Below are 12,636 nucleotides of genomic sequence, written 5' to 3'. Positions count from 1 at the left end.
ATTTTCAGTTCTGCAGATCCCAAGGCTGGAAGCAAGTCTTACTGGTTTGGGGCAGGGACACACAGAGGGAAGGGGACTACGCAGCTTCTGGGACATCAGCTAAGTCAAATATCAGTACTCGGACCTGGAAAAGCACTCCCCAACACAAACCAGGAGGTGACCACGTCTCCGAGCGCTCGAGGCACAGAGCTCACACTGCTAACACAGGGATCAGCCAACTCCTGAATTCCTGCGGGGCACTGCTGGGTCACACACTGGTACCGGAGATGTGGTCACAGCCTCCACTTGGTGGAGACAGCAGCGCACATGAACCAAGGGAGAACCTACCACGAGTCAGCTCCCAGTCCTGGGTACCTGCAGCCATCCCTCTCATGGTGGCTCTGAACATGGTCCCCGGCCCATGCCACCGCTTTTCTGCATGAAACAACACAATTTTACAGTTTTCAAGTGCCCTTCCAGGGATCAGCTGCAGTCCCCTCTGCAGGTCCAACCTGTGTTTAACATCCAATGCGTGATGTTCCATGGGAAGAGGACATTCTCCAATACAGGACAAAAACTTCTCAGAGAAATCAGACCAGAGATTAGCAGAGTGCCCAGGCACATCTGGCTTCAACCCTCCCTCCTTCCACAGAGTGCATCTAACTTCTCCATGCCTTTGAGCTTTCCTGGGGAATACCACCCTTCTTTACTGTTTTGTGTCTTGCCTTTACTAAATCGTGGGGCTTCACAACCCAAGAAGCTCTTCCTTGCCCAGGAGATGAGGCAGAACCCTTGGGATCACACACACCGCTCACACCGCCACTCCATGGTGTGCCTGGATGCTCCTGCAGGTGTGGTACTGTTTCACTTTCCAGAATAAGGCTCTATGGATTTTAAACATTAAAGAGGCAAACAAACATTGCACTTGCATGTATCACTCCTCCGACTAAGTAGGCCACATAGCCAATTACTGTATTACCAGCTCTGCCATCTCACAATGCTCATTTCAACATCGCTGCCCGCTTTGATCATCAGACTTTCATCTTCCGATGACGTTACAGCCACTTTCATGTCAAACACAAGCATGTGAAGGCAGAAGAGATTTAAGGAGGCCTTGATGAAGACTCATCGTGGGGAACTGGAAAGGTAAGGGGGAAAAATGGGTTCCTGGGCCCATTTAGGTACAACTCTCCCTTGGTCCTGCACCCACGATAGTTCATCAGTTGCCCAAGGCTTGAGCACAGACGGATGATGCAGCAAGATAATATGGACAAATGACCCTGCCAGAAGCACAGTTTCGATTATAAAGCAGAGTAGCCCTGATGATGCCTCACCAGCATCAATGCAAGGGCAACGCAAGGAGCTCTTCCAGATGGAAGACAGGAAGGGAACGGCCGAGCGCCCACACTGGGCTCCTCTGCAGAGGAACACGCCACCCATGAAGGCAGCGGCCCCCTTCCAGCTGGTCTCCTGTGCAAGGAGAGGAGGAGAAGGGGGTGCAAACTGGAGAGCTGCAGTACGGTGCCATTTTCGTCTTTGGAGAACATTTCTTTCTGGCTGTGATAAGCGGAACCGGCAATGACTGAAAGCAAATGGGGCCCGTCAGTTGCTGCAGCCAGAAGAAACTCGCATTTGCAGTTTGCTTTTTCTGATCTGGAATAGCATTCTCATAAATAATGAAAGTGACTAAAAGCTACTTAAAAAACACACACTCCTCCCTTATGAAAGAATGAGAAAAAAAACCAATTATAAAGGGACATTTCTCCCAGCTAGGAATAATTTGTCATGTAATTCTCTGAAGACAGCAACAGAAACATGCATGCTCTGTGCTCCCTTTTGAGTGATCTGTGATTGCATATGTACTCAGATGGCTTCTAATGAGGCTATTTTTATAGCACACATCCTGCTGAGCTTTTGGGGAGGAGCAAAGTGAGATCAGTGGAGAACGAGTCTTCAACGTCAGCTCCTGTGTATTTTCTCCTCAAAAGGAGAGGAAAAGGAAGCAAACGTGGAGGAGGACATGCCGCTCTGAATCAACACCTACAAACAAAACTCTTCTGCCCCGGCAGCAAACGTGGAGCATCTTCAGTTTTTTGCTGGACACCACTCAATCTGGAAGAACCAAAGACACATCATTGATGCCTCGATGATACTAATGATGGTGATACCCAACTCCCCCCCCGGCACAGCATGCTGCGTGCCCATTTATGCTGCTGAAGCACACTTGTACCATCCCTGGTACACTCCTCTGGTCTGCAGGACCAAAGAGGTTCAGAAGAGCACAGTACCGAGGACTGTGTAGTGGGCACCTGAAGGAACGTACTTTGCAGAGCCCACCAGGACAGTATCATCAGTACAACTTTACAACTCATCTTCTTGAAACCAATGTGCAGTTGGCTCATCCCACGCCAAATCAAAAGGCCTCAGCTGTCAGAAAGGAAAGGAAGCAAAAAATGGGCCAAGCTGAAACTGGGCTCAATTTACAGATGTCTGCTACGGTTTTAAAAGAACCAGAAAGTTCCTGCCACGACTGGAGCTATGGGAAAGAAGGGACAGACCAGATATGAATGGGCTCCTGTTTTACATGGAGATGATGGAAGCCGAGACAGAAAAAGAAAGCTGTAAATTGAAAATCTGCCTGTCTGGTAACTTAGTTGTGGTGGCCTTCCCATCCCGTCCCCTCCCCACAGCTCTTACTTGCTCCCTGGGGCAGCCCAGCCCTGCCTTACACCAGGAGGAGGGAGGGAAAGCGGGTCAAGAAGCAGAGGAACAGCCTGGTGTCTTTATCAGGGACATCTCTTTTGCAGACATTACTAGGCAAAAAAAAAACAACCAAAAAACCCCCCAAACTTTCAAATTCAGGGTTAAAAGAGAAAAATCTGGAGCTATTTTTCCCATGTTACAGCTGAGCACTTTACTCATGGAGACTTCATGCCTCCTGCTTTGGCTCAGATATTCCCTCGCAGACCTGAAAGCCAGAGACCAACCTCCAGATCCAACCCCCACCCCGTGCCACAGCTCGTGGAGCTGCTCCTCCATCAGAGCTGCATCTGCAGCTCCAGCCAGCGCCTCTTCTAGAGAGAATGTCTTGATTTTGATGTGTAAAGTGCTGGAGTAACCATCACATTTCTGTATCCCTCCTCGGAGTAATCCTTTTCAAAAACAGGCACTGTACTTCCAGTGTGGATTGCTGCCTCTGGCCATTCTTTGCTGGAAAAGAGATCCTGCTACTGGGAATGCCCCTTCCACAGGAGAGAACAACCTCTTGTGCCGCCTCTTGAACGAAGCAAAGCAAACACACTTTTTCAATGTATACTGTACACGCACTAAAATATGCCTTCTAATTCCTTACTCATTCCATGAACATTTGGGAACCTGTCTGCATTTCAAAGCGCGGATACCGGAGCAGGACAAAGTGTGCCACCAGCACTCGTAATAACACACGTGGTGCCAGCACGTGTCTGAAACCCCAATCCTGGTCACAGAGCTGTACAAGGAGTTCACGGTCACTCATGTTCCACCAGGAGATTTCAGTTCTCTTCACAATCACCACCTTCTAAGATGCCATTGCGTATTCTCAAAGTGTGGGTTTAACCTCTGCGGACAAGTGTTGTAAGAAAAACCTGTTCACTCATCTTCTGAAGTTGTTTTAGGGAATGGGAATGTCTTCCTCCATCAGTGGTAGAGAAGTGAAAACTTGCTAAAGAACAGGAAAAAAGAAAATGCTGGTCGGAGCTTCAGGACATCTTCCATGTGCAACATGCTCTTGTGAGCCTCATGACTTAAGGACTTCAAGGTTACTGCTACATTGCAAGTGTTGCTTCAAACTTCTATACTGCTTTTGTCTGTGGTCCTACAGGCTGGACCCTTGGGTGGTTGGCTGGGTTTCTTCACAAGGCTGGTGCATCCACTCTTTGCCATACATGACTTTCTTGAACACACTGATCACTTACCAACTGACCAGAATAAACTGAAGCTAACCAGGATGAACGTGCAACTCTCAAAGGCCATGAGGCTCATGCTATAAATTAAGCAATCAAGACTTGAGGACATCACACTAATTGGGCATGCAAAAAAAAAAAAAAAAAATCCTGAGGCAAGGGAAGCAGCCCAACACCCTGTCCTTATCTGGGACACTTAGGTTTTCTGCTTTCTGCCCCCAAAATAAACTGAAATCAGAGCATGAGACCACATCCTTCTGCAGGCAGAAGTGTAACAGTAACTGCCATTTAGGTTTTCCTGGAAAAAATGTGCTCAATAAATACCAGCATTATTATGGAGTTCATAAATTTAGAAGGGCCTAAACGCTTTTTAGAAGAGAGATGCCTCAATAGGATCACTACCTGCCTCTAAAGGCAGCCACCTCCTAAAACCAGAAGCCACAGCTTTCAAAAACCCCAAAATAACTAATGCAATAGTTGGTGGTATAGTGCGGGGTGGTGTCGGTGCTAAAATCCAGGGAAAACAAACAACGTAGCATACTTAATTTTTCCAACTATCTTGGTCTGCTAAAACACACAACCCTTCCCGACAACAAACACTGCTTCAGTAAGCATAAGAAGAATTTAATTGTGTGTTTGTTCCTCAAGGGATGCTCGGCAGCTCCAAATCCTTCAGAAAAGGTAAATTACAGGACCAAATCAGGCTGCCTCTCCTCTAAAAATTAAACATTAAAATACAAACCAGAACAATAGTCAAGAGCCACAAAGAATTCCTAAGATATTAGCAAAACAAATTCCCTCCAGTCCTTATTAGGAATATCTTGAGGATGGTTTGAAGAGGAAAGTCTAACCAAATATAAAAAAAATTTGGCTTATCCAACAAAAAACAAACGCGCACTGTTTGCCAAAAGCAAAAGAATTCAGTCAGATAAAAAACGCAACATACAACTTATGCAGGTTAAAAACTAAATTTAAAGCTGATAATAGAATAGCTGCCAGCATCTTTAAAATTTCAAGCGTGGAAATGTCAACAGAGACAAAGAAATTCAGGGAAAAACAAAGAGAATAGATTAAGGGTTTATTTATATCGGTGAAAGCTCTATGTTGCTTGACTGAAAATTGACTGAGGGGGTGACAACTGCCTGCAAATGTCCACAGGTCCCCCAGCACGGCCACAGGCAGCCTGTGCCGGCCCGTGCCACCGACGCGCCGGCGGCAGCATGGCACGGCACCACCACAAGATGAATGGGATCAAATGAGCAAGGGGAAAAAGCGAGACAGAAAAGGAGCCAGGACCTTGGGACTGGGAAAACTCCCCAGCTGGAGAGCGATACAAATGAGGTGGCAGATGTCCTGCTGCTGGAGATAGACATGCATTTAACGTAAACAAGCTGTGAGGCTCTACGCCATTATCAGGACAACCCCAAGCTGCCCAGGAGAGGGGGTGACCCAAGGAAAACAATTTCCTGGTAACTCTGCTTTGCTGAAGACAGGATAGCTACGGCATCTTGGTACTTAGAGCTCCACAAAGGAACGTTTCCCCACCTCACACCATCCGAAGCCCTCCGAGGCTCTGGCGTTTGGCAAACTGGTGTGGGTTACACAGAAAATGTACCTGTCCATGGGATGTGTCCGAGTGCCACTGCCTCTCCGTATGGGTAGACCCGTCTGACTTCCGTCTTTCAAGGAAACCTGCCTGGTTTCCCACAGCTGCTGCGCTGGTCGCAGTACAGAACTGAACTACCTGCTTCTTTAAATTGGCCAGAGGGGGCTTGGGGGGGGCTTCAGCTGGCTGGTTTGTTTGGTTCTTTTTGAAGATGGCTGGTGAGAACCCTTCAGAGAGCAACAGGGCTTATTACTAATGATTAATAGTTTTCTCTCTCGCTCTGATGCAGGATGAGTCTGAAGCTCTTCACGCTCCGGGACTGAAAATCCCACAGGTGGCCTTTTAAAGAAAGAGGAAACAATTGAAATCATTTTGCTTCTTGGAAACGCTCAGCCCATGGAGCCCTCTCCTGAAGTTGGGAGGACCACAGCTTTCAGCTGGGGCACACACGGAGGTTGTTTTCCCCGAATGCGGGGGACCTGGTGAGGATGGACAGCTGGAAAAGGAGCCCGCAGAGCTGGTGCCATCCCAGGGCAGACCCTCCCCTGGGTGACAGGAGTGCTAGGGACAACGTGTCCGCAGGGACAGAGCAAGCAACGTGGCGAGGAGAGGGAAAGATGCCACCAGCGAGGCTGAAGGGCGAGCTGAGAAGCAGCAAAGTAGTACAACCACTTCTCATTACCTTCTGCTCCAGCTGGGAAGTCACATCTGCTAAGACAAGAGACCGAAAGGACCAGACTACCTGAGCAGCACGGCTCGGTCTGGCGCACCGGGGGGAAACTGCACCGTGCCAGAGCTGGCAGAGCTCCACGCCCCAGCCTAGAGCACCCGCTGGAAACCCTCCTGCCTGCACAGCACTTGACCTCCCTCCAGGCCAGCACCACGGAGCCCTTCTGCTGCACCTCCAGCCCCAAGAGACCTTCCCACCCCTTTCAGGACCTCTACCACGGTGCTGTTAACGCTGCAATAATGACGGGAGCCACCCGTGCCCTCGCAGCGAGCTCCTAACCCCAGAAGGTCTGGGATTTTCGCTCCGTTCGGAGCACAGCACGCTTTTCTGCACAGCTACATCTGTGCTGTGAGCGGGTTCCCTGGCTGGTGACAGCCCTGGTGCAGACGGGGGCTGAGCTTCCAGCTGGCTCCGTTCCCTCTGCAAACAGATGCAGCTCCTATATCAGGGTCTGATTTATTCAGCAGGAGTCTCGCACATTAAGTGTAGTTAAGTCTGAAAACAAATCTAATGATTTTAAAATAAATAGCCAACAGAGGACTTGAAACTAAAATTCTTCCTTCCTCTGACACCCACCATATAAACAATAATAATTATATAAAACCGTGTCTAACACATGACTACACAAGGCTCTGGTGACCAAGAAAAGCACACGCTGCTTGTCAGACATAATTGCACATTTGGTTTTTCAATTATTTCTTGTCAAGATCCAGAGCCCACCATCTGAATGCTGACATTAATTATTGGTAAGCAGTTAGTTTTACAATAGCGTTATGGAGACTCCCAATGATTCCCCGGAGGTCCGCAGCTCCCAGCGCTGTTCCCGCACCGCCCTCTGGTCCCTCCAAGCCCCCCAGAACTCTCACCCAGACTCACACCAAACCTGGTCCACCACGTGCAGAAGCGGCTCCAGAAGAAGCTTCAACAAACTTTCCAGTAGGCACCAGTAAGTTAACTGATCCCCAGGCAACGTGCCTCGTCCCCCAGAGCCCACGGCACCTACGGATGCCATCTTCCACCTGAGCCCCCTCCGAGCCCCGCTCGAGCCCCAGCTCTTGGCAACACGCTCCACCAGCTAACTGCCCATCACCGCAAGAAAAAAAATCCTGGCTTTTATTGGCTTTTAATTTGCTGCCTTTTAATTTTGTCAACTGCTCTTTTTTCCTTGCAAAAGGAAGAAAGAAGCCTCTGATCTACCTTCTCCGGAGCGTTCAGAAACACACACAGCTTTGTCACGTTGTCTCTTAGTTGTCATCTTCTCCAAGGCAAACAGCCATCTCTCTTCTAGCTCCCTTAAAGGAAGGGTTTTTTCTATGCTCCTAATAATTCTCTTCACTTTACCCCCCCCCATTAATAAGCATTCAGTGAGGTAGGGGAACCACACACAAGTTAATAAGGGAGGCGAGTAGTAAGCGCTTTCTGCCACCACCAATTCTTAGCTGCAAACAGCTGCACACGCTGAACCGTGTTATTTCAAAAGCAGCAGACAGGCCCAGTCAGAGCTGTGGAGGTGAGAAGATCATAAAAATCCTGCGCCTTCAGAGCTTTAAATGTTTACTTGAAACAGAATAAAGTCAATTCAATACAATAAATAAATAAAAATAGGATCAACCCAAGTCTACAGTCACCATGTTAAGATCAAGCGTGCTATAGTCAAAAAAAAAAAAAAAAAAAAAGAAAAAAAAAAACCTTTGTAGAAAGAGAAAGTTGTCCTGGCAACCTTATTTTGCTTCTATTTTTTCTCATATAAATTAATCGTTAAAACCGTCCTCAATAGTTTGCAAGTAGTTAGAGTTTCAAGCAGCAACAACTTTAAAAAACATCTGCCTTGTACCTCCGGCTGCTAAAGACCCGCAGATTTCATCAAAGCCCCATTTCAACCTTTGTCGCTAATAAAGAGCTTTCTTGACATATTCATTTTTTCTTTTATTTTACTTTAAACCAGACTTGGCAATTTTCCTTTTTTTGACCATCTTTTGTTCAGTCAGGTAGATGCTGAAGGGGACTTTGTTTCTACTTTTCTAAAAGAAACAAGTGACGGCCAGCCTTGCACTCCTTCTCTGTGCATGTAGAAAGTAACGGTGCTAACGGGAGGAAGCTCTGCGGTGCCGGTGGGAGCTCAGGGACCCACCTTTGGGAAGGCCATCGGTCCCCCACAGGAGGATGCTCAGGTGCTGGGCCCCGAGGGCACCTCCCACGCAGCCGGGAAGGGAGGATGCCCATAGGGGACACCCTGAAGGGTCACTTCCCACATGGCAAATGCACCCACCCACCTGCTCTGCAAAACCCTCCGGCGAGAGCTACAAAACTGAGTGGAAAGTCAGCACGAAGAATTTAGGGGAAGGAAGCGATGCCTGGCTCTTTTCCCTCGCTCCTCAGCCTCCACCCAGTTTTCCTTCCAGCGCTTCATCCACGCTAATTCCCAGCATTCCGGGAGCGAGCACCGCTGGACCACACTGATGAGCCACCCCAATGCTGGGAGCAGAGCAGCCCTCCTCCACATACGACACCCGATGCTGGTGCTGCTCCCCGCTGCCGAGCCCAATCCAGCAGGCACCCAAGGCGTTCTGTGCCGGGCAGCGTCACCGCACCAAAAAGCTGCTGGTAACGAGGGTGTTTCATCCTGAAATGCCGAGCAGCGGAGCAGCCGGGGCACCAGGCAGGGACCAGGGCTGTCGTGGCAGGGAGCACTCGGTGCGTGTCCAGCAGTGGGAGGTGTGGGGGGGACCCACATCTCAGTGTTTCGGAGATCAGAAGAACAGACATTTTAACATGGAAGGATGATTTCAGCTGAGGGATAAAACTTCAGCAGTGCCTTCAAGTCTCCAGAGGGAACAGGAGGATGCTCTGGCACACAGCTAGTGGAGAGACGGTATCACTGGCAGTGCAGAGGGGAGGCCGTGGAGGGCAGCTCCCACTGCGGAGCAGGAGGGCAGTGCTGAGGGGAGCGCTGGTGCTCCCTGCTTCGCTGCCAAGGGCTGTGGGTGCCTGCAGAAGAGCCTCGTGTCCCACCGGGGTTTGGCTCCACGCAGCACCGGTGACCTGCCCCAGGCAGGGGAACAGTGCTGAGCCCTGCAGAGCGACCAGCAAACCTCGGCTGGGCACACCGATGGTGGCCTTGTTCCGCACCGGTCACGCCAATGGGTGATGCTACTGCCACACCGTCACAGCTCCACTGTCTGGGTCGCAGCGGCATTTGGGGGCTGCCCTTGTTGCTGCGCCCCTCGCTGAGGAAGGGGCAGGTGATGCTGACGGAGATGATGCCAGGACAGGCTGCAGCCCTCCATACCTGCTGGCTTTTTCCCACAGCAGCCAAACTGGCTCTGGTTTTCTGCTGTCCGCCATCACCCATTCGTGCTGACGGAACACACAAACACGCCTCAGGTGCTCGGCAGTTCCCCCAACAAGCTGTGCATCGTCCCACCATGTGATGGCACCTTCCTCACTTTCCCATCATCTTCTCCAACTGTCATGGATGTCTCCATGCTCTGCTGCAGCCCGTTCCCCTTCCCAGGCCACACACTCCCCTCCCTGGTGCACCTTCAGCATCGCTCCTGTTTCCACTCTGGCATTTCTAATCTCCTACACCTCCACCTATTTTTTCCACAAAACCTTTTAAACCTGGGAGGTGAGTTTGCCACTTTGCTTGTAGATGGCAGACATCCAGGAATCAGCTTCCAGTGTGCACAGGACCAGGTAAACCCTACTGTCACCAAAGCCACGCGTTGCTCTCGGCTCCCACCACCTCCCCAGCGCTGCCTGGCACATCAGAGGACACCCAGCTGGAGAGAACGTGTGTCTGGCCAAGGAAGGAAAGCTGCCCCTTCCCCCATGCTTTCACAGCTCCGGACTGACTCCACTGGACAAGAGATGGAGAGGGACCAAGAAGCACATCCTTGAGTGCATCCCAGCAAGCCCAGCCAGCCTACAGCATCAGCAGGAGGTGGAAAGGCCAAAGCACAGGGCAGCCCCAACCTCAGCACGTCCCTCTCCTTCGTGCTGGGCTTGCACGCCTCCGTCCCACACCGCGCAGGGCTGCTGCGACATGCCGGCTGGGGACATGCCACACGCCCGGGCGCCCTGCTCGCCATCACACACACCGGGGTAGCAGCAAACCAGAGTCCCCGAGGTGGGACCTGACAGGTCCTGCACCCACCTGGGTGGGAGCGGCGAAGACATTCCTCAGCAGGATCAGAGGGGGCTGGGGTGGTGGACACCCCTCCTCTCCTCCTGCGTGAGAGCAGCACCCAACCACCACAGCATGGCCCAAGGGCTCCATCCAAGAGCCTCACCCCGGTGTCTGCACCCCAGCATGAGCAGGGGGCTGGGGGGGCTCAGCTGTACCACCCCTTACCACATGCAAACCGTGCCTTCCTGCAGCCCCCAAGCCTGTAACGATCCTTCCCGCATCCCTCCTTTTAGCAAAATCCAAAAGTGGGCGTATGGATGCTGTGCTGTAAGATCTCCCAGCTCACCCCTCTCATGTGGTCACGCTTTGCCACCCATCCCTGAGATGGAGTGCCACATCCCAGCAGAGCCCCACCTGCCCACCACATCCCACCCAGCAGAGAAACCATCTACCTACCTGCTGGAAGAGCTCCTCCGCCCACTGCTGTTGCTCTCGTTGGCCTAAGGGGACAAAAGACATCAAAAAAATAAAAGGCTGTTTAGGTTAAGAAAGGCAAGACTGCCCGCCAAACTCTTCCTGCTAGCACACTGCACCCAAAATACCTGGGGTTTTTCCATTCCGAGCTACGCACCCGCCCCATGCCCAGCACCGGCAGGACACGGCGTGCACCAAACCCAGCTCTGCAGAAGCCCAGGATGGGTTTCGGACACGGTCCCACCACGGAGGCAAGGTCCCCAGCCGGTCCTCCCGGCTGCTCCCATGCGGTTACTTATTGTGCTTTACCCAAGTCTCACGGAACTATCCCTCCTATGCAAAAACAAGCAATCTGCAGGAGGGAAATAAGGCAGGTATCGCCAAATCCAACGCTCTGTCCGAGCGGAGATGGCCCCGCTCCTGAATTAGAGGGGCAGGTCCGGCGCACCTCCCTTCATTAATGAAGAATTTCCTAATTGAGCCCCTCTGGGCCCCTAGAAAGGGCTGAGCAAGGAGTATCCAGCGTCTCCTCCTTTTCGCCTCCTTCCCCCGGCTCGCTGATGAGGGGCTTCTTTGGAAAGACAATATTATTCCAAACCCAGAAATTTTATTTCTGAATTTGTGCAAATACAAGTTAAAAGATATTAGCTGCATTTCACATTTTGTGCAAATGGCAGAAACAGGCAATTCATGTGCAGCAGGATGGGGGCTAGCCAACGATTTCGATAAAATAAACCCTTTTTTAATTTAAATGCTAATGCACTGAATTAAAATTTAATAACTGAGGAAATTGAAAAGCTGAGCAGGAATATTGGAAATAAATCCAAGCAGAAACAGCTGAAATTAAAAATTCTAGAGAGTGGGAGGATAGCAGCTAAGCTGTCTTTTATTATTACTTTTTTTTTTTTTTTTTTTTTTTTCAGAATGAAGGGGGGAAGGAAAAAAATCCTATCTTTGGCTGGCTGTAGGGCAGTAAATCGAGAGTGCTGTGATTTATTGCTCAATTTTCCTGAGGGAAAAAGGCTTTCTTTCATGCTGAAATATTTCATAAATTTCAAGCCAGCATAAATTCTTAATTTAAAAGTTATGGAGGTCACATTTAGTGCACTGGTGCAATTCTGAAATCTTAAAGGAATAGCAACCAAAAATTGCAATTTGATTTTCTTTTTTTAATTCTTCATGTGAAATTTTCTTCAAAGGGATTCTCCAAGTTACACAAAGCAGAAACACATCCTGGCTTCTGAAGGTTTAAGAAATCCACTGGAAATGAAGAGATAAAAATCTAACTCAATTACAAAAAGGTATTTTTAAAATTATTATTATTATTATTATTGTTAGCCACTTGAGGAATTTCTGTTAAAAAATTTCCTCCCTCCATTGCCTGGGAAAAGCCAGAAGGGAGGAGCTGACAATGTAATTGCTTCTGTTAGATCTCCAATCTTTTGTGAGCACTGATATGTTCATTTGTTATACAGCTGTTCAGCTACAGAAAGGATGTCAGAGCACCCATAATTCAAAGCAATCAATCAAAAATTAATGATTTGTCATGCTTACACAATGGGGGGAAAAAAAAAAAAAGGCTTTATGGGTTCCTGCAACTGGTAGATTGCTCAAGCCTTCGGGGCATTTTCTAGAAGATTAGATCTGTATGTGCAACCAAAAAAAAAAAAAAAAAAATTAAAAAAAATAGGGAAAAGGGAGGCTTAATATACAGCCAGGGCACAAACCCTGTGGGGTGCTGGGGCATCGGCGCAATCCAAAATCCCCTAGAGATGGA

The 12,636-nt window shown here is 49.5% G+C and overlaps 1 protein-coding gene across 6 annotated transcripts in view; it reads right to left on the bottom strand.

Annotated features, from left to right (window-relative positions):
• ZNF618 (zinc finger protein 618) overlaps nucleotides 1-12,636 on the bottom strand; it is a 162,124-nt gene that overhangs the window by 84,773 nt on the left and 64,715 nt on the right. For all 6 annotated transcript variants that reach the window (XM_040605585.1, XM_040605586.1, XM_040605587.1 and 3 more), the window contains exon 2: nucleotides 10,842-10,885. In XM_040605585.1, the coding sequence (XP_040461519.1) occupies nucleotides 10,842-10,885 (44 nt within the window). The remainder of the gene's footprint in view (nucleotides 1-10,841; nucleotides 10,886-12,636) is intronic.

This window comes from Falco naumanni, chromosome 9, assembly GCF_017639655.2.
Source record: "Falco naumanni isolate bFalNau1 chromosome 9, bFalNau1.pat, whole genome shotgun sequence".
Lineage (NCBI taxonomy): Eukaryota > Metazoa > Chordata > Aves > Falconiformes > Falconidae > Falco > Falco naumanni.
Note: the sequence above shows the minus strand (reverse complement) of the source record. Positions and strands in the feature narration are given on the sequence as shown.